The sequence below is a fragment of the Gracilinanus agilis genome, chromosome 4 (genome assembly GCF_016433145.1).
Source record: "Gracilinanus agilis isolate LMUSP501 chromosome 4, AgileGrace, whole genome shotgun sequence".
NCBI classification, from domain to species: Eukaryota; Metazoa; Chordata; class Mammalia; order Didelphimorphia; family Didelphidae; genus Gracilinanus; species Gracilinanus agilis.
The window spans coordinates 163,812,219-163,835,135 of NC_058133.1; the positions used below are offsets into that span (position 1 = coordinate 163,812,219).

The 22,917-nt window shown below is 37.2% G+C and overlaps 2 protein-coding genes across 2 annotated transcripts; both read right to left on the reverse strand.

The window, feature by feature from the left end:
* Positions 1-451: 451 nt before the first annotated feature.
* Positions 452-10,133, reverse strand: LOC123246061 (olfactory receptor 6Y1). The gene is made up of 2 exons (XM_044675010.1): positions 10,114-10,133; positions 452-1,409 (listed from the first exon to the last, which is right to left on the reverse strand). The coding sequence occupies exons 1-2, from the start codon at positions 10,131-10,133 to the stop codon at positions 452-454; spliced, it is 978 nt and encodes a 325-aa protein (XP_044530945.1).
* A 9,844-nt stretch (positions 10,134-19,977) lies between these two features.
* Positions 19,978-20,931, reverse strand: LOC123246990 (olfactory receptor 6P1). Its single transcript, XM_044675773.1, has one exon. It carries the CDS (start codon positions 20,929-20,931, stop codon positions 19,978-19,980), a length of 954 nt encoding a protein of 317 aa, XP_044531708.1.
* Positions 20,932-22,917: the final 1,986 nt, after the last annotated feature.

The following is a 22,917-nucleotide window of genomic DNA, read 5'->3' on the forward strand; positions in this document are numbered from 1 at the left end:
TTACATTTTTATGGTACTTCAGAGTTATAAAGTACCTTACATATTTTTTCTTTTGATTCTTACAAATATCTCTATGAGTAGATAGCATATTTTATCATCCTCCTAACCCCATTTTTCAGATAAGGAAACCTAGGGTTAGAGTTTGTGAACTGTTCAAAGGCAGTGGGAGAGTCAGACTTCAAATACCAATCTTTTAATTCCAAGAGTAGTGTTTGTTTACTAGCCCACATTTTCTCATGAAGAGAAAATAAGGAGTAGGCATCCTCAGAAGACTCTTCTAATGCTTATATTCTATGATTCTTCATGATGCACACTAATTTCTGATAATTGAAACAAAGAATTAGAAATTTATGGGAAGTGGGAAAAGCAGTAAGTTAAGTGTTTGTGGTCCAGGCAACGATAATGCCAAGATTCAATTCTGTTACTGACTGAGAAAGACTCTGTCTGACAGTCAAGCATGCAAAGCCCCATCCTCCCCAGTCCCCCCAGCTCTGCAAAGAATGGTCTTCTTCAAGGCTACCTTTACCTCTCGGTTCCTCAGGCAGTAGATGACTGGGTTGAGGAGGGGGACAATGACTGTGTAGAGCACAGATACCACCTTGTTGGAATTGTAGGCATACATGAGCTTGGGTCGGGCATAGGTGAAGAGGGTGGTTGAATAGAAGAGAGTGACAACCGTGAGGTGAGAGGCACAGGTGGAGAAGGCTTTGTAGCGGCCCTGGGCTGAAGGGATCCTTAGGATAGTGGCAATGATAGCAGCATAAGATGCCACCACCACACAGAGTGGGACAGCAATAACCATCAGAGCCAAGAAGAAGTCTACCAGCTCAGCCTGGGAGGAGTCCTCACAGGAGACGTTGAGGAGTGGGGAGATGTCACAAAAGTAGTGGTTGATGTGAGGCATGCCACAATAGCGGAGTCGGGCAATAAAGACCATCTTGATCATGGCTGTCATCAGGCCACAGATCCAGCAGCCCCCAGCCAGGATGCTACAGAGCTGGTTGCTCATAATGGCTGGGTAGCGGAGAGGGTTGCAAATGGCCACGTAGCGATCAAAGGCCATAACAGCAAGGAGGATATATTCAGTACAGACAAAAGTAACAAAAAAATAGAGTTGAGTCATGCAGCCTGCAAATGAGATACTCTTGTCATGGCTGAGAAAATCCACCAGCATTTTGGGGCTGATGACGGTGACATACCACATCTCTAGGAAGGAGAGGTGACTCAGGAAAAAGTACATGGGCTTGTGGAGTTGCCCATCACTGCGGATGGCAAGAATGATCATGAAATTCTCCAGCAAGGTCAGCAGGTAAGCTATCAGAAAAAGGGAAAAGAGGAGTAGCTGGACAGCAGGCTGTGTAGGGAATCCCAGAAGAATGAATTGGGTGGTAGCTGTCCAGTTGTCCTCCCTTTGGGGTCTGGCATTCATAATGAACTGTGGGGACAAGTAGGGTCAATTTATGCCATGCCCTGAATATTCATTCCTGCTTTTCCCTGATGTTGCTAGTAACATCAGTTTTGCCTGCTCACATTAAAGATAAGATTTAGAGTTGAAAGAGATAATAGAAGTCAGAGACAGCTAGGTTACACAATGCACTGGTCCTTGAGTCACGAACACTTGAACTCATATCTATCCTAAGATACTAGTTTTGTAATCCTGAGCAAAGTCATAACCTCTCTAAGCCTCAGTTTCCTCATCTGTAAAACAGGCATAATAATAACACCTACTTCTTTTGGTGGTTGTGAGAATAAAATGAGTTGATATTTGTAAAGCAATTTGAATACCTTAAGGTGTTATATAAATGTTGTTCTTACTATTAATCTAGTCTAATCCTCTAATTTTCCAGATGAAGAAATGAGGGGGTAGCATAGCACCAGGGGAAATGTATTGATAGAGTTGAAAGAATACTTGATTTGCAATAAAAAAAAAACCTTGGTGGGATTATTGTCAGTTTCTTTTATTAGCTATCTAGCTGGGGATTAATAACTTTCCCTCAATTTCTTATCTTTAAAATGATCAGAGTATTGGCAACAAAGTGTAACCTCTGAGTCAGAAAGATGTGAGTTCAAGTTTGACTCATATGTTTTCTATATCTCTGGCTCTGAAAAAATCACATACTTTCTCAGTTTCCCCAGGCAGCTCTCTATAGACCAGTGATGGTGAACCTATGGAATGGGTGCCAAAGATGGCAGGCAGAGTGCACTCTGTGGGCATATGACCGCTCTACTCTACAGCTCATTACTAGAAGGCAGAAGGACTCAGGTGGAGCTGTTCCCCTCTCCCTCTCCACCACACCTGACAACATTTTTTCACATCCCACATCCTTCTGCCCAACAGCTCCATGGGAGTGCACAGCAGGTAAGGTGGGCAACACACAGATAGCAGAGCTGGAGGGGAGCAGAGCACTCTGGTCATTCTCCTCCCCCTCTCTACACTCACTGAGGACACTCCTCACTTCACCAGCTCCTCCACCCAGCAGTCCAATGGAAGTGCTTCCTCCCTCCCCTATGTGAGAGGCACAGCATGTGGTGTCTTGGAGGGGGCAGGCATGGCACTTGGTCTGGGGGTAGGGGGACAGGACCTAGCACTCCATCTCTAAAAGTTTCACCATCACTGCTAGACTATGAATTGCAGAGTAGGTGACAATCTGCATTGATGGCTAGAGTTTCCTTAAAAGGAATTATTTTTTACTAGAGGAATCACAGGATCGGTTCAAAGATGCCCAAATTGAGGGAAATAATACTTGTACTAATCTACCTAATGGGAATACAAAAAAATAGAGCCAAAATTTACAATGGAATGTATTATAGTTCTCTTTGACTGTTTCATCTCAATGCTGGATTAGATCTCACCAATGCCTTATTCAGTACTTTACCTTCAAAAGCCACTTAATAAATGTTTGCTAAATAAGCCAATGGGAGCCAGAATTACTCCTTGAAAAAACTGACAGTACAAGTGTCCCTTAATCTCCCACCACATCCCCATCCTCATCCAGTCAACCTTCTGGGAACACCTACCTTAGTTACGGATTCTTTAGCATGTCCTTGGGCAACAAGAAAACCTGTTCTCTGATTGTTGGCAGGTATCAGCATACAAAGAAGGGATGCTTGAAGCTGATTTGGAAGCTGATAAAGAAAAACATCCCATTTAACTGCAAAAAAAAGGAATGGCAGAGGTTGAGAATTTAAAGTATTATCCTCATTTTCATTTGATTCTTATAATCCCCAGGGGGAATAAGTAGCTCATGGATTATTATACCTATATATTAAATGAGGAAACCTCAGTGAAGGTAAAGCTATTTACATGAGGCCAGAAAAGAAGTTAGAGAAAGGGACAGAGCTCAATTTGGGGACTCCAAAGCATTTCACTTCCTACTCTTTGGTGGGAGGACAAAGCAAAGAATCAGCTTTTTCTAGTGGGTACAGTATTTTGGATTATCTATATTATCTCAGTGGGAAAAGAGTATGAGGAAAAGGCAGGGAAATAAAGAAGCATGACATATTCAGAAAACAATGAGTAATTTTATTTATTACATCACAGGGTGAATTTAGGGAAGTAATTACAAATGAGATAGAGAGATAAATGGGAGTTAAATCATGGAGGGTCTTGAGTGAGAAGAAGTACTTAATTCTCTAAGCAATAGAAAACTACCAAAAGTTTTTGAGGAGAGGGCATGATTAAAGGTGTTCTATAAAAAGATTCCTACGGCAGTAATAGCATATAAGATGGACTGAAAGATAAAGAGATTGGAAAGAGGAAGAGCATTTGAGTTCAGATGAGTGGTGTTGAGAGGCTTAACCAAGTAGTGATGACATAAAAGAAAGAACAAGTTGCAACAGTAAGAAAGTAGAATGGATGAGGTTTGGCAAATGGGGGCAAATGGGGGGCAAAGAGAGGAAGAAATAAAATATGACTCCAGGGTTTCTAAACTTAATTAAGTTTGGAACATCTTAAATTTGAGGCCTTAGCAAAATAGTCAAAATACTCCTAGCTTGATTACTGAAGGAGTGACCATAGAGAGTGAGTAGAAGAGAGGTGATAGTATATAACTTCATAGAATATCTATATTTAAGAAGTAGCAATGGGAGGAAAATTATTAGAAGATGTAAAAAAGAGTCAGAAGTAAACTATATTATTATTATTATTATTTCTATTATTTTCATTAGATCATAAATTCCTTAAGGTCAAGTGTATAATTTCTCCATGTTTACTTCCTAGTGACTAACACAGTGCTCTCCATATGTGTGCTTCCTAAATGCTTATTGATTGCTCAATTGACCTAAAAAATATTTGTTAATGGAACTCTAGATGAATAAAGAAATTAGGAGAGTATAGTGCCATAGAAATAAAAGGAGAGAATTTCAAGGGGGATACAAATCTTTGATAAAGAGGTTATGAATGACACTTGAAGTTTTTTTAGTAGACTGGGGACAAAAAATAGATACTTAAGACTGAGGAATGAGCAGATGGTAAGGAAATGGAGACAGCAATTATATACAATTCTATCTAGAAATCTGGAGATAAAATGGATGAGAAAAAAAGATGATAGTATAAGTGAAGAGGTGGAATTTTGTTTTGTTTCATTATTAAGATGGACAGAATAAATTGTGCTTGTAGGCAAAAGACAAGGAACCTTGAAAAGAAAATGATACACAAAAAAGAAAGAGATAATGGTAGAGACTAGGGATGCGATTGAAGGCACAAATGGAGGATAAACCTAAGCAAAGATAAAAGAAAGTACAACTTAAGAGATGGGAGGAGAGGCAAAGGAAGAGGAGGAGAAGGAGAGGGAGAAAAATAAAGTGAGATTATAGGATAGAGAGTAGAAAGATACAGGATCTCATTTTGGACGGTCTCACATTCAGCAAAGAAATAATGGCAATGACTAGCATTCAAAGATAGCTTTAAAGATTGAAAAATACTTTAAAATAGCATCTCCTTTGGTCCTTACAAAAATCCTGAAAGGTAGGTATTATTATTATCCCCATTTTGCAGATGATGAAACTGAGACAGATAAAAGCTAAATGATCGCCCAGTGTCCCACAGCTGGTGTGTGAGACTTAGCTCTTCCTAACAACAAGTCCTTGCTCTAGTCATTATACCACCTAATTAATTGTTCATAAGTAGGAGGTTGTTCAAGTCTTATGAGTGAGGAGGAGTAGGAAGGAAATGAGGAGATTTATAAAGGTTTGAAACAATCACAATAGGAAATGCAATAAGCAGTCAACAGGAGATAGAGAAAATATTTTTAAAAAGCAGCAAGAATTAAAAATATAGAACTATGTCACCATAGGGATGAGGTGAATGCTTGTTGCCTATAGGGGAAACTATTGACTGACTTTTTGTCCAGAGAAGAGGTTCAAGATATGGCCTTAGACCTTGAAAGTCCTGCTGGGGATTTTCCTAGCCTATTCAGCTAAGAATTTTTTCCCTTATACTTATCCCTGAAAGGAAATTCTTGAAATCTCAAAATGAGACTCAAGACAGTGAAAATCGACAAAATTAGTATCCAGGCTCCATCAAGTAGTTCACTAATATATCATGAGGCGGTAAGAGGATGAAAACTATGTTGTTTAATATATACCAGGAAATACAGGCACATCTCTCCAAGCTCTGAGTAGAAGGAGAAGGAATCAAAACTAGTGATACAGTCCTTATTTCTAGGACTTCATACAGCAGGAAACATCCAAAAATTGGATCAGGTTGCTTTATGAGGTAATAAGCTCTCCATCAGGAGAGGCCATCCAGCAGATGCTGGATGACAATTTAGTTGAAATGTTATAAGTGAGGTTATTTGCTCAGATATGAAGCTTGTATTAAAAAGTAGCTAAAGTTTTTTTCCTACTCTGAGACTCCGTGAGTCTATAAACCTGTTTCTGAATGTTCAGAAAACTCTCTTTAAAAAAAAAAACAGGAACCCATGTGGATAACTGTTTTCAATAACAAATCCAAGTTTGTGTTGGGATTATTTATGCACCCCTCCATCTGGGGATGTAATCACCTCCATTCTTAAGCCTGCCTTACCCACTTTGAGATACCTTTCACTGAAGGTATTAGAGGGCTCAGGAGAAACCTGTTGATTCACAGAAAAACATGGAAGTTTAGAGCTGAAGGGACCTGAGAATTCATAATCCAATCTCCTCAATTTACTAGCAAAGTACCCATGAAAGAAAATCTAATTGTATCCATTTTAGTGATCCTGCTCCTCCTTTGGAACAATCCACCCTAACCTAGGCATTAGGGTAAAGAGAACTGAATTTTCTTTCTACTTCCACCCTTCAGTTACTGAGTGAGTTTGAAAAAACTGCTTAACTTACATGATTTTTAGTTCCATTCTGCCTGGTTCTGGAGTATAAAAGAGGAAGTCATGTGATGGTAAAGGACATAAGGGAAACTGAGATACAAAGGCCAAATGGTGGTAAGGGAAAGAATGCCTCATTGGAAGTCAGAAGACATAGGCTCCAGCTCTGCCATTAATTAGCTGTATAATTTTTGCTAGTTCACTTTGTCTCTCTGAATCTTAGTTTCCTAAATAACGAGATTAGTACACAGGGATCTATAGGGTTTCTTCAAGCTTGGCATTGTTTAGGTCTAATGAGATGGGGCAGAGGGATCACAGGAAGACCTGAATTTAATTCCAGCCTCAGGCACTTACTAGCTGTATGACCTCGGATAACTTGCTTGATTTCTGTCTGCCTCAGGTTCTTCATCTGTAAAATGGGGATAAAAAATAGGACCAACCATCCAGGGTTGTTGTGAGGATCAAAAGCGATATCCGTAAAATATCTGTAAAATTGTAAAGATCAAAAGGGACAATGTCTGTAAATGCCCGGCACATAGGTATTATATAAATATTTGCTACTATTATTATGATATAAATGTTTTTGTTGTTCAGCCATTTTTTCAATTGTGTCTGAATCTTTATACCACTCTTTGAGGTTTTCTTGGCAAAGATATTGGAAAGGCTTGCCATTTTCTTCTCCAGCTTATTTTATAGATGAGGCCATATGTGAATATAGGAAGATGAGTCTTCCTGACTCCAGACCCAGCACTCTCTCCATAGTGTCATCTAGCTGCACCAATATAAATGTTATTTATTATTGTTGTAGTTGTTATTTATAGGGACAACAGGAATGTTATTCACTGTAGCCTTCCTACTAAGTAGTATTGTTCATATATGTGATTCCCCAAGGGAAAAGCCCTTGACTGACTCCAGGAGGAGATGAGAAGAATGGAAGGAACTCTTTCCTGTGAGCCAATTGGTCATAGCTGTGGGAGACACTTGACAGTCTCCCAAGTCCCTGATTGTTCCCCTTACAAGAAAAAGTATCACACACATAAATATGTACATACATACACACACACACACACACACACACACACACACACACACATGCACAAAAATGCCCAGCTGCTCTCTTCCAGAGTCCCAACCAAGCTGACCATTAGAGTGAACTCTCAATTATCCACATGGAATGGATTCTTATTCCATTTCACAGAATCATAGATTTTAGAGTTGAAAAGAACCTGAGAGACTCTCTATTCCAACTCATAACCCCCCACAAAGAATCCTTACCATAACACCCCTGATAAATTGTCATAGTCTCTGCTTGAAGACCTCAAAGGAGGGAAGATAAACCTACTAGTTCCTAAGGCAGCCCCTTCTTTTATGGATAGCTTTCATTTTCAGAAATTTTTCCTGAAATCAATCCTAAATTGGCCATAGCCTCCTATAACTCCTGATTCCTGCCTCTGGAACCAAATAGAAGAAATTTAATCCTTCTTCTTCATGACAGCACTTCAAAGATGGCTATCTTCTATATAGTAATTAACTGCTCTGCTTATGGCAAGAGCATCTCTAGAAACCTCGATAAGTTAAATCCCTCTTACTTATGGCTAGTTTTCCAAATTCTCTATAATATAATATACTTTAACAATAATATCTCTTCTTCTCTCTTGGTCTTTATCTAAATCAGAGATTCTTAATTTTATTTTGTGATAAAGACCTCTTTGGCAGTCTAATGAAATGTAAGGACCCCTCATTAAAATGTTTTTAAATAACTGAAAAATGCTATTAGTTAGTGAAAACAAAAATGCTATTTTTCTCCATCCAAGTTCCAAAACTCTGAAATCTTATGGTTTATCTATAAACCAGAATGAGTGCCCCTGATCTAAGTGCTTTTGACCTTTCTTGTCTCTGGTTATTTCCTTTCCTCACATGACTAAGTATAGCTTAATATGAATTGATAATTTTCCCCCTTGTTCCAATAATTTTTATGTTCCTTTTGTATAATTGAAGAATGATATTACAAAGATGAGAATTTTCCCATCAGTCCTCAGGGAGACCTCAGGTCAAATATGGCTCATTGTGTTATAGATTCTAATTCACTGGCATTCGTCATTATATGTTAGGGATGGGGATATGCTAAAACAAACAGTAAAAATAAAATAAATGCATTCTCAAGACAAAGGTCATTTTGGATTATCCAGGTCAACATTCCTCATCATTAATATAAATAATTGAAAGAGCTTCATTGGTGTTCTGGAAGGAGTGAAGTGTTGCTATAATTAGCCTTGCACAAAGTCAAATTTTTTAAAATTTGGGATCAGTTCCCTAACTCTCATTTTTTGCATGTTGGAATTCAACTAAGTTTCAAACCTGTGAAGAACATAAGTCCTTAGATATTGAACATTACCAGTGAATCTCCAAACCTGGGTAGGACTGCTGGTCCTGGATGAACAGTCACAAATTAGGTTGGGCTGAATTAAGCAGAGCTGGACTGAGCAGTGTTGGGCTGGTCTGTGCTTTATCTCTCCTAAGCTGGAGTCAAGACTGCAACAAGCACTCTTTGTGCACCTCCTGCCCCTGTGTCCCTAGTGAGAGGCCAAGGACCAATTCCCTGACTTCTCAGAAGGGCCCTCCCGGGAGAGATAATTGAGAAGATGATTTGGCCAATCAAAGGCCCTGAGGGGGACTTGGAATGAGAGTTTGATGGGGGCAGAGTTGAGGATAGAACTATTTTAAGTTGTACCCCAGGGCAAAGAAAGTGCTTAGGTCAATGAATAATGCCCAAGACCCATTTCTAAACCAGGCTGTGAATGTAAGGGGGCTGTGGGGAGGGAGGGGGTGATTACCTTCTCTCCCCAAAAAATCCCATCCTTTTCTGGCTGGTCTCCACATAGATTAAGAATCTCCAGAGAGGGACAATAAACAGAGGACATGCAGAGGAAAGCAAAAAAGGATAAAGTTAACCATATTATCATAGCTTGGAGTGGAAAACAACCTGCACCTTTGCCCTTGCATGCATCCACAGTAGGACTCACTGCATGCAAACAAGCAGAGACATGAGTATGCCCACATGCATGTTCATACACATGTAGACATAATCCCCACTCAAGATACAAATTTCTATGCAGTCTGAATCATGGGCTGAAAGATTATGGTGCATGAAATAAAATGGAAATCTGAAATTTTTTTCTATCGGGAACCCTGTACATAGTCATTCAATTTTATTTAACTCAATCCAACAAATATTTATTAAGCATTTATTACATGTGGCACTCTGGGCTAGTTACCGGGGGAGATGCAAAATTTAGAAAAGATGGGGCCCTTAACCTCATGAAGATTTACATTGAGAAAGGGATAAGATATAAACATTGATAACTGCAAAAGATAATAATACACGACAGGTGCAGAACAGAGGTACAGAATAAAGCATTCATTATACTGCTTCCTTTAGACTCTAAAGGGCATGGTGAAACTGGAGGCCCAAGGGGGCCATCTGCCCAAGTGTGGATCGAGATAAGTAGCCTCCTTAGTACCAGTCCCTCTCCTAGCAAACTAATTAGCCCTCTGAGCCAAGGAGCAAGCTTAGGAGAAGTGTGGCCAGGCATGAATGTCAGTGAAGGAAAACTCCAGTATTTGTGCAGCCATTTAGTTTAGGGAAAACTACATATTTCCAATGGTAAAAATAAGGGGGGGGCAGATGCTAGGATGGAACATCTTATCCCCAGAGAAGGCTAGGTGAATTCCTAAAAATAAAAACCATTAGCCTGTCACTGGTAAGATAGCTTGGCCATCTGTCAGGAGCTTTCATCTCCCAGTTCTATACCTCAAACCCCTCAACACCATTCCCCAGTTACCTCTTTCTTTGTTCCAATCTCTGAGAATGATAAGGTCCTCCTCCTTGCCACCACCAATCCCTCACTTTGGACCCCTGATGCTACCAGCCCCTGTCTCCTCTGGGAGTTTGACCTTCAATCAAACACCCCATCACCTTAATTTTAAATCTTTGCTTTTCCACTGTCTTTTTTTCCTGGTACCTATGAAAAAATCCCCAAATTTCCTTTATGAATATAAAAAAAATGAAGCCTTTGTTCTACTTTTCTTCCCAAGCAATGGTCCTATATTTCTTCTTCATTTGACAGCCAAATTCTTAGGGGGGAAAATTTGCTTATGTCCCTTGTTTCCACTTTCTCACTTCCCACTTACTTCTTGTGAATCAGCTTCAGACTCTACTACTTATCTCAAACTACCCTCTCTCCAAGGCCAATAATTAATTCATAAATCCAAAAGTCTTTACTCAGACCTTATCTATGTGTCATTGTATACTGTTGACCATACCTTCCTACTAGACACTCTCACTACCCTTTGGGACTGTGATTTAGAGCATTGCTCTAGTTTCCTGGTGGCTTAAATTCAAAAGGAGTGAGCATTTCTCCTCTTAGATGTGTTACTAGGCATAATCAACACAGAGGCAGAGAGTCTAAAGCTAAACTGAATTAATGATGTCTCCTTAGTGGATATCTTTCCTATGACATTGAGTGTGTTGGTTTTTTTGTTAATTACTAGAATTCTGCTAATTTTGCTAATTGCTAAAATGACAGGATCTCATTCCATTTGAATCTTGAACCTGAACATTGGATCAGACTAGGTCAGGCCTGAATTATGACACTTGGTTTTCCTGTTTCTGATCTATCCTGATTATCCTTCCACTTATCTGACTGCTACTTCTCAGTCTCCTGTGTGAGAACAGCTTCCATATCCTGACCCCTGGGTATGAATAGACCTCAGTGCTCTTTCTAGGACGTCTTGTCTATCCACTTTTTTTTGGTGATTCCATTATTTCTTATGGATTCACCTTTCATATCTACATATATGTGATCACAGACCTAGAAATACAAGGAACCTCAGAGAGCATCAAGTACATCTGCCTCATTTTGCAAATAAGGAAACTAGGTCTTGCAAGGTTGTGGTATAATTGATGGAAGGGAAGAGAAAGCACTCAGCCAAGTTCTCCTAGTATTCTCCTCCAATTTTAAAATAATGCCTTAGGGTTGAATTCTGGAGTGGAAAACAAAAAATCAAATAAGACTAATAAAGGAAAAATAAAGAAATGAGGGCAAAAGAAGAAAATTATGAAAGGACAATTAAGAACTTGGTAAAAGAGGCACAAAAAATGAAGAAAAAAACACCTTACAAAAAAGAATTCCCTAAATGAAAAAAGTCATAAAATCTTACTGAAAAAATAATTTTAAAAAATTAGAATTTGGAGGAGCTCAGAAAAACCTGGAAATATTTACATGAACTGAAGTGCAGTGAAATAAGCAGAACCAGTAGAATATTTTACATGGAGCCAGGAATACAATATAATGAACTGTGAATAACTTAGATATTCTCAGCAATACAATGATCCAAAACAATACCAAAGGGCACACGATAAAAAATGTTATCTGCCTCCAGAGAAAGAACAGATAGGGTCTGAATCCAGACTAAACTTCACTTTTTTACTTTCGTATTTTTTTGTTTTTCTTCCACAAAAGGTTTAACATGGAAAAATGTTTTATATGATTGTGCAAGTAAAATCTACATGAGATTATTTACCATCTCAGGGGAAGCAGGGGGCAAAGGTGAGGGTGAGAGGGAAAGAAGTTAATACTCAAAATTCTTTTTTAAATATTGGACATTGTTTTCACATATAATTGGGGGAAATAAAAGAAAATTAAAAAGAAAAAAATTAGAATTGGACAAATGGAAACTAATGACTCCATGAGAAATCAAGAAACAAAGTCAAAAGAATGAAAGAAAATCTAGGAAAATATGAAATATCTCATCAGAAAAACAATCAACCTAGAAAATAGATTGAGAAAAGGTAATTCAGGAATTATTAGACTACCTGAAAGTTCAGATCAAAGAAAAAGCATAGATATAATATTTCAAGAAAATATTGAGGACTTTGCAATAAATTTCTGATACAAAGCTCAATTCTCAAATATATGTGAAACTCAGCAAAATAAAAGGTTTATAAAAATAAGAGCGATTTCCAAAAAGATATGAATGGGCAATATTCTGAAGAAAAAATCAAATCTATCATAGTCATATGAGGAAAAGTGTGTAAAATCACTCTTGCTTAGAAAAAAAAAACAAATTAAAGTAACTCTGAATTATCACTTAACATCTGTTAGAAATGACAAATGCTGGATGAAATTATGGAAAATAGATATATTAATGAACTATTAGTTGAATAGTGAACCAGTCAAACCATTTTGGTTAAAAATTTGTAATTACAATCAAAGGACTATAAAATTATTCATATTCTTTGACTCAATACTACTACTACAAAACTTGTATTCCACAGATGTCAAGGAAAATAGAAAAGGACCTATATATACAAAAATATTTATAGCAACTTTTTTGTTATGGGAAAGTACTGGAAATTGAAAGGATACTCATCATTTCAAGAATTGCTGAATGAATTTTTGCATATGATAGTGATGGAATACTATTGCACTATTACAAATGATTAGTAGAATGATTTCTGAAAAAATCTGGGAAATCATATGAATTTATTCAAAGTGAAGTGAGCATAACCAGAAGAATACTGTACACAGTAATAGCAATATTGTATTGATGATCAATTAGCTATTCTAATTGATACAATGATTGAAAATAACTCCAAAGGACCCATGTTGAAAAATGCTGTCTGCTTCCAGATAGAGAACTGATGAACATTCAGTGCAGATAAAAGCAAATTTTTTTCATTTACTTTATTTTGTATATATGTGTGTGTTTTCTTCCACAATATCACTAATATTGAAATGTGTTTTGCGTGACTTCTAATATAAAATGGATATCATTTTGCTTGCCTTTTCCAGTGGTGGTGAGGAGTAACAAGGAGGGAAAATATTTGGAATTTATTTTTTAAAATCAATGTTAGGAGTAACCAGGTGGCTCAGTGAAATAACATACAGGCAGTTCCTTCTTAGTGATTCCCAATGATCATGTGAAAGTTTTAAGTTAATGGAATGTGAGGGCATCTAGGTGAATCAGGAGATAGAGATCCAGGCCTCATATACATGGGAGATCCTTAATACAAATCTGGCTTCATCTAGTCTCTAGCTGTGTGACTCTGTGCAAGTCATTTAACCCCAACACCTAACCCTTAACACTTTTTTTGCCTTGGAACTGATAAATGCTATTGATTTTTAAGACAGAAGGAAGAGTTTGGCTTTTTTAATGAATGTTAAACAAAATTTTAAATGTAATTAGAAAATGTTTAACAAAATAAAATTTTTGTTTCCTTATTTAGAACATTTTTCCATGGTTACATGATTCATGATTTTTCCACCCCTCTTCCCTCCCCGTTCCCAGAGCTGACAAACAATTCCATTGGGTTATACATGCATCATTGTTCAAAACCTATTTCCATGTTATTCGCATTTGCAATAGAGCGATCTTTTAATGTCCAAACCCCAATCATATCCCCATTGAACCGCATGATCAATCATACGTTTTTCTGCTGCATTTCTACTCCTACAGTTCTTTCTCTGGATGTGAATAGCATTCTTTCATAAATTCCTCTGGATTGTCCTGGATTATTGCATTGCTGAACAGAATACATTTAAAAATATTTTTAGAATAAAATAAAAACTGCCTGTATTTATTCCTTGATAATTTTTATCAGTTGTAGAATGACTCTTATTCCTATAGATTTGAATTGGTTCCTTAAATATCTTAGAAATGAGCCTTTTTGTAAACATTTTCCCTAGTCACCTGTTTCCTTTCTAATATTAGTTGCATTGTTTTACTTTATGCAAAACTTTTCAAATTTTATGAAATAAAAATTGTCCATTTTGTCTTCTGTGATCCTCTTTGGTCATGAATTCTTCACCTATGCATAGATTGGAAAGGTAATTTCTTCCTTGTATCTCTAATTTGCTTATAATGTCAATCTTTCTAAGTCATGTTTCCATTTGGAATTCACCTTAGAATATTAGGTAACATGTTACCTTGTACCTATTCATTGAGAGACCACTTTCCCAAAGGGGAAATACTACCTAAGTTTTCAACGAAGTTCCCTAGCTTCCTTTACACAATTCCTCTGTAACAGTACCCAAGACACCCCTAATCTTTGGAAGCCTTCCCCTCCAACCCTTTGTAACATAATGGATTCTTTCTAGGAGTCAAGAATACTGAAAATGTCTAACATGTTTGGCAAAATTAATCTTAACCTTTTGATCCCCTGATTCTGTCTAAACTTGATCTTGGAGGTATGGGAATAAATTGATCCAGGACCCCTCCAAGGGAGGATAGATTCTTGCATCCACTTTCCCCTGACATTTTGTATTTATTCCACTATATTTTTTGCTGTTACATCCCATCAACATTGTCCATCCTATAATTCCTGGCCCTAACCCCAATGTAACAATACCATTCAATAATCAAAAGGAAAAAAAGTTTATTTCTACTAAGTCTAGACAACCACTTGAGAAAAGAGAAAAAAATTCCAAATAGTGGAAGATTCAAAATGCATTTATTTATTTTTGGTTTTATGTTGACCATATTTGAATTTCTGTTTCCAAAGATGAAGATGTCTGAAATCCTTTGAATGCACAAAAATTTAAACAAAATAGGAAATAGCATGACCTAAAAGATTCCCTTTCCTTTCTTGGTCTGAAATCTTCCCCACTCTTCCCTATTTTACAGAAAACAACTGTTTTTCTTTTCAAAACTTCTATTTAAACATTATTTAAAACTTTCATGAAAAAAGCAGAGTCTAATTATATAGAAGATATAAACCTTAAAACAACAAAATAAGCATCACAAATGACCACTAGGAGCGGCTTAGACTCCTAAAATATTTATTTATATTAATCTATTTTATTTTTTAATCTATTGTTTTTAATGTCCTTCATTTACAAACTTATCTCTCCTTCCCTACCTAGAAAGTTATCTCTAGGATAAAATAATTACAAAGAGGGAGACAAGTAATTACAAAACTAATCAACAAACTGTCCAGAATTTACCTCCTATGCTATGATCCACACACACAGTATGTATCCCACCTCCTCATAGAATAGAGGGAAGTACATTTTCATATCTGTTCTCTGGGACCAACCATGGTCACTATAATTATACAATTTCTCTTTTGTTATTCTTTCCCTTCATATTTTTGTGGTAATCATCTATATTGTTTTTATGGTTCTACCTAATTTCCTCTGAATTAGTTCATATTAACTCTTCCCTATTATCTCAATTCTTCATTTTCATTGTTTCTTATGGCACAATATCATCCACTTAATTTCATTCACCTTTTTAAAATCAATTTCCCAACATATGGGCATCTACTTTAATGGCAGCATAGAATAGTGAGGTGATCACAGGTTCTGTGGTCAAGTTCTCTCATTTTCAAATGAGGAAAAGAAGATAATAAGCACCCACTATGTTTCAGGAACTCTGTTAAACATTTACAACCATTATCTTGTTCAGTCCGCACAACAACACTAGGAGGTAAATGATATTCTGAACTTCATTTACAGTTGAAGAAATGAGGCAGACAAAAGTGAAGTGACTTGCCCATAGTCACAGAACTTGTGAGTGAGTGTCCAAGGATAAATTTGAACTCAGATCTTCCTGACTGTAGACATGATGCCCTATTCATTCTACCACCTTGCTCATTTGAATTAGCTAGTGTCCTAGATTGTTTTTACTCCTTTTGCTACAACAAAAGTACTACTACTAATTTTTTGGCAGATTTAATATTTGTCTATCCTTGACTTTAGAAAATATACTTAACAATGGGATATCTGAGTCAAATTTATAGTTATGTAAGCCATCTTTTTAGATTAATTCCAAAGTGGTTTTTCAGAATTCTTGGACCAATTCACAACTAAACAAATAGTGTATTATCTGCCTGGTATTCTGTGTAACCCAGCCCCCACTATAGCATGAAATAATGATAGTAATAACAATAATAATATTTGTATAGAATTTTAAGGTTTGGAAAGGATTTTACATATCCCATATTATTTGGTCCTCCCAACAACCATATGAAATAGGGATTTTCATTAGAGGCTAAGTGACTTTCCCAAGGTCACAAATTAAGTGCCCATGATAGGATTTGAACTCAGTTCTTTCTTTTCCAGTCCAAAGATCTATTCTTTACACAAACTAGCTATTTAATCTTTTGTCTTCTTTGTCAATTGTTTGGGTGATTGTGAGTTGTTTTAATTTATATTTCTCAGTAATTTTGAGTGATTTATATTGTTGTTAATAATTTACAATAATTTGAAGAATTTTTGGTTTATGTCCTTTGACCATTGTATATGATAGACAATGTATCCATTAAGTGACTCATACCTTATTTATTTATATTGCCTCTTCATATATTTTGGATCTCAGCTTTTCGGCAGATAAATTTGATATAAATATTTCCCCCAATTGACTTATTTCCTTCTTATCCAAATTGCACTATTTTGTTGGGGAAGAACAGTTTTTAATTTTATGAATTAAAGTTATTTCTATATCATTTGTGATAAGTTATCTTTTTGTTTGGTTTGGAACTCCCTTGTCTCTCATCAAACCAAAGTTGTGAAAGGTACCTTACTTCCTTCTCTTTTCATTTTTGGAAAAATATATGGCCTTTAATATTCAGTTTATATGACCATTTTGGCTCATGGACTCTTATAACTAGTTGGGGTCCTCAGAGACCACATAACTGAACCCATATCAAGATAACATCCTCTCAAAAATACATGAAATACATGAAAAGTGATTGTCTTTCCTATGCTTTCATATCTAGCTTTTAGAAAGCTTATGGCTTCACTATTGTGCTGTATGAAATGATGATAGTAATAGTTTACAAGGAACCTAGGAAGACTAACATGAACTGATGTAGAATGAAATGAGTAGAATCAATAGAACCTATATGATAACAACACTGTAAAGATAAATAGTTTTGAAGGACTTCACCACTCTGACCAAGCACTAACCTTGAGTACAGTACACTGAGGATAAAACTACCCAACCCACCTCTTGACAGAGAGGTAATGAATTCATAATGCAAAATAAGACATTTTTGGACATATCTAATTCAGGAATTTGTTTTGATATAAAGTATTTTCCTTCTTTTTTCTGGTTTTTGTTGGTTTGTTTGCATTTATCTTTTATTTTTAATAAGAGGAGTTGAGATAGAAGAGAAAATAGAATTGTATTGATTAAAATGTATTTTAAATGGTGATATTAAAAAAGTCATTACTTCTTGTGGTAGTCAATTTGATTTTAAGGACAGCTCTAATTCTCATAAAATGCATGCTATTTAAGGAGCCTAAATCTGTTTCTCTGAGACTTCCACCTATTTCTCTCGGTTATGCCCTCTGGGCCAAACAAAATAAATATAATCTCTCTTTAACTTCTCTATACCTGGAGGCAGCTATTATACCTTAAATCCCAATGCATTATATTTAACCATATTAAATTTCATTTTATTAGATTTGGGCCATTGCTCTTTCCTGTTGAAAATACTTTTTTGGATCTTTACTCTGGCATCTAACATGTTAGCTTATCCTTCCAGCTTTGTGTCATCTATAATTTTGATAAGCCTTCCATATACACCTTTAGCCACTGATAATATATATATGGAGAGAGAGTTTGAATAGTAAATGGTTAAGGACTGATCACTGAAATACTTTATTACTGACCTTTCTCCAAGTTTACATTATTCATTAATGACTAGTTTTGAGTTCTGGTCAGTCAATTCCAAATTCAACTATCTTCTATACAATATTTTTTTCATCTTAACCAAAAAGGTATTATCAAGAACTTAGTCAAATGCCTCACTGAAATCCAAGCCAACTGATGCTGATCCACTAATCTGGCATGTGAAACTTACCCTCCTATAATAGAAATGTGGTCAGCCTGGTCTCTTTTTGATGAAACTAGGCTGGCTCATTCCCTTTTCTAAAGGCTCACAAGCTGTATAAAAGGCATAAATTGTGCCATTACTGATGTGCTCCAGAATTATCCAGGAATTGCAGTTATTTTCACCAGCTTGTAGTTTCAGAATTTTAGTCTTTACCCTTTAAAATGAAAAAATAGGTACCCTTTGTTTCTTCTTCTGTGCTATGTTTTTAGATTATTGTCTGGTAATCATGCCTATCAATTGTGTGAATAACATATTTTGCCTGAGTCTGGTGACTGGAGCTCATTTTTACATGTCCTTTTACTACCTCTTCTTACCTTGAATTTACATTTCCTATTAACCACTTTTTAAATATATATATATATATATATATATATATCTTCTTGACTTAAGATAATTCTACTTGAAATAGTATACTTCTGCTGCACTGATAGACTGTTCAATTGATCCCTTACTAGGTTTCATACCTCCATGTATGGAAATTTTCACCTTGTAAATGCAATAAGAGACGGCTAATTGGAGGCAACTATGTGGCTCAGTGGATAGAGACCCAGGCCTAGCGACAAAAGTGGGTTCAAATTTAGCCTCATGTACTTCCTGGCTGTGTGACCCTGGGCAAGTCACTTAACCCCAGTTGTCTATCCCTCACCATTCTTTTGCCTTGGAACCAATACTTAGTATCAATTCAAATATAACAGGCAAGGGTGAGAGAGAGAGAGAGAGAGAGAGAGAGAGAGAGAGAGAGAGAGAGAGCTAACTGACATTTCCCTTTGACAGGTCCTTCTAGTTGGGAGATGCTCAATAAAGATCAAAGCATAAAATGAGAAAATTCTGATGCCTTCCAATATTCCTTCCCTTTTATCTTTAACCTCTGTTCTCTACATTTGCCATTGTCACACTGAGAGCCTATACTTGGAGAGATTATTTCAATTCTGGAGTGTCCCAGGATAAGTAAGGTAGTGATGTTCCTTATATATTCCATCCTGATCAAATCATATGTGAAATTAAAATGTTCTTCATAAGTATCCCATCTGAAGAAAGATATGGACAAACTAAAGTCACACAAAGAATAGTAGACAGGATGCTGAAGAGTCTTAAGATTGTGTGAGAGAAGGATCTGTTGAAAGAATTGGGAATGTTTAGCTTAGAGAAGAAAAGATTTACTAGGCAAATTATAGCTTTATTCAACAGCCATTTCAATATCAGAAATGCAGACTATTATGTCAACATAAAACTGACACTGTCATCCAACCTGGAAAGTAGCTTTTTACCACACTTCTTGCTTCTAAAAGACATGTGGTTTAATCCTTCCTGATGCAAAACATTGGAATTTAAACCAAAAAGGTGAGAAGGATGGGGCATCTTCCCCTAAAGAGGGAGAGAAAATTCTCAGCATTCCAGGGCACTAGATGGTAATTAGGTATTGGGGTTTTCACCCTTCATCTGTCACCTCATTTAGCAGGTAGCATAGATATTCTCTACCCTGTCCCACACACTCCTGATAGGGCATTTTTCATTCTTGCAATATTTCCCTTCTTTTTACTTACACTGAGGGAATGAAGCTTGCTTGATTAGTGGTTATAGATATACAGGAATTTATCCATGGATTAGAGGTATAACCTAGTTTTGCATTTTTTCAGGACACAAGAAATAATAGTCACTGTTCAAATCCCTGAGATCACCACCTAACAAAGAGAATTTTCTCTGCCTTCTTTGGGGAGCTTCTCACATTTCATCCATCCCTATTCCCTACTTCTTCCCACAATCTATTCACTGTCAATCTTGGGAATCACCACAATGGTGACATCGGTCCAGCACTGTCTTCTTCAGGGCATCCTTCACTTCCTTGTTCCTCAGGCAGTAGATGGCAGGGTTGAGGAGAGGCACAATAACAGTATATAACACAGATATGACTTTATTGTAGTTAAAGGCATACATAGCCCTCGGTCGAGCATATGTGAAGAGGGTGGAAGAGTAGAAGATGACAACTACTGCTAGGTGTGAGGCACAGGTAGAGAAGGCTTTCTGCCTTCCTTGGGAAGTGGGAATCCTCAAGATGGCCACAATGATGGCGGCATAGGAGGACACCACAGCCAGCAAGGGCAGCAAGATCATTACCAAGGCCAGGAGGAAATCTACCAGCTCAGCCTGTTCCTTGTCTGAACAGGTAAGGTTGAGGAGAGGAGAGATGTCACAGAAGAAATGGTTGATGACGTTGGGCCCACAGTAAGATAGCCGGCCAATGAACAAGAGCTTCATCATGGAGCTAAAGAAGCCACTAACCCAAGAAGCAGTTGCTAGGCGGGTAGCTAGAGATGGAGACATGAGGCTAGGGTAGCGGAGGGGCTCACAGATGGCCAGGTACCGATCATAAGCCATGACAGCTAGAAGGACACACTCAGTGCAGGCCAATGCAATGAAGAAGTATAGCTGGGTCATGCATCCCACAAAGGAGATCCAAAGATTCTGGGTCAGAAAGGCACCCAAAAGCCGGGGGACGGTAACATTGATGTACCACAGCTCCAAAAAGGACAGGTGGCTCAGGAAAAAATACATAGGGCGGTGAAGGGCAGGGGTGAGCCACACAGTGGACACGATGAGAGCATTCTCCAGCAAGGTCATCAGGTAGAAGATCAGAAAAAGCACAAAAAGGAATAGCTGGAGGGGCTGCGAGGTAGGAAAGCCCACCAGGACGAAGTTCTCTACATGGCTCCCACTCCAATTTCCCATGGTCTTTCACGTCATGAATGTTACTGGGAGAGGTAAAAAGAAAAATAAAAGAATAAATAGGCAAATTTCCTAAAGCTCTCTGAAACAAGCATCAAAGAGACTTAGCTACTTTCAGCACTACAATGATCCAGGACAGTTCTGAGAGACTTATGACAAAGAATGCTATCCACCACCAGAGAAAGAAATGTTGGAGTCAGAATGCAGATCAAAACATACGATTCCTCAATTGTTTATTTGGGTTTGTCTTTTGGTGTTTTGATTTTATAAGATTACTCACTTATAAAAATGAACAATATGGAAATATATTTTGTGTGATAATACATGTATAACCCAGTCTGAATCTCCTGCCAGCACCAGGAGGGAGGGAGATAAATTCGATCATGTAACTTAGGAAAACTTATTTGGAAATTTGTTATTACATGTAATTGGTAAAAATCAAAATAAAAAAATAAAGTTCAAAATAAACATCAAAGAGGTCAACAGGGAAAACTACTAGACTAATAGTTGTAATAGTATCTATTGTCTTTATGTAGGAAATATGTGGTGACCCAAGTTCTATTACTGCTATGAAAGGATCCTTCTGAAATTGAGTCTAAAATGAGAATATAATGGAGTTGGGGATCATGCACAGAGGGTCAGTATTAATATGTGTCACTGTGTGCTCCGGTGGGAAGGCATTCAGACCCCAATGCAGCATGGTGCTGGTAAATAAATGTTTAACAATTGGCTCTCAAAATAAAAAAAAAAACAGGACATAATTACAGTTTAATCAGCATTAACATTTTCTCCATCACTTTCTTAAATCTAAACAGTCAGCAAAATAGTCAATGAATTCCTTATCTGTAGTATTTATCCATTTCTGAGGTGTAAATTCTCTCACAGAAAATTTAACAATCACTCTTATGTAGATTTTGAGAGGGCTCCAGCACATCTCTGCCTAAATACGTGTATTTCAAATAATATAGTTTGTGTCATCTCTGGACAAGGGCATGAGCTTTGGGCCTTTGGATTGTTATGACTAGGGGCTTTCTGGATGGAAATGTAGGAGAAATGGGTGAATAAATAAGGAAGAAGGGTGCAGCTGGGTGTCTCAGTGGATTGAGAGCCAGGCCTAAAGACAGGAGGTCCTGGGTTCAAATTTGACCTCAGATGCTTCCTAGCTGTGTGACCCTGGGCAAGTCACTTAACCCCCATTGCCTAGCCCTTACTACTCTTCTGCCTTAGAATCAATTCACAGTATTGACTCTCAGATGTGTGTGTGTGTGTGTGTGTGTGTGTGTGTGTGTGTGTGTGTGTGTNTTGACTCTCATGTGTGTGTGTGTGTGTGTGTGTGTGTGTGTGTGTGTGTGTGTGTGTGAAGCAAGGGTAGATAAGAAGCACAGGGTAGATATTTTACACACAAGATGAATGTGTGTAACAAGAAAGAGCTGAAGAGTCAGAACAAGTTTGATTCCTGATAAGAAGGTTTTCTCCAGACCTTCTTTGACCCTTTCATTTCTCTGTATTTTTCTTTTTATCCTAAATTGACTCCTTGTTCCCCATATCTTCCTCATTCCTTTTCTCTAAATCTACAGAGTAAAAATAAACTGTCAAAAACAAGAGCTCAAATGGTAATAACAACTCCTATTTAGATTTTACACAATGTTTTATATGCTACACTAGACAAAAAGTTGATTCTGGAGCCAGAAAGTACTAAGTTCAAGTCCTACCTCTGGTACATACTAACACATTCTGTGCAGGTTACTTAATTTCTCAGTGCCCCTGGCAACCATGTAGGAGTTTAAGGTGCAGAAGTTTTATCTATCTGTGCTAGCAGAGGGAACTTCCTCATCGGGAGATCTCAATAGCAATAAAATCATCCCCAAAGTATTTTCCATGAGGAAAATAATAAAGCCTTTATTAAACACCTTCTATGTGCCAGACACCTTTTTAAGTGAAGCCGACACTATTATTATCCCACTTTTACAGTTGAAGGAAGTGAGATAA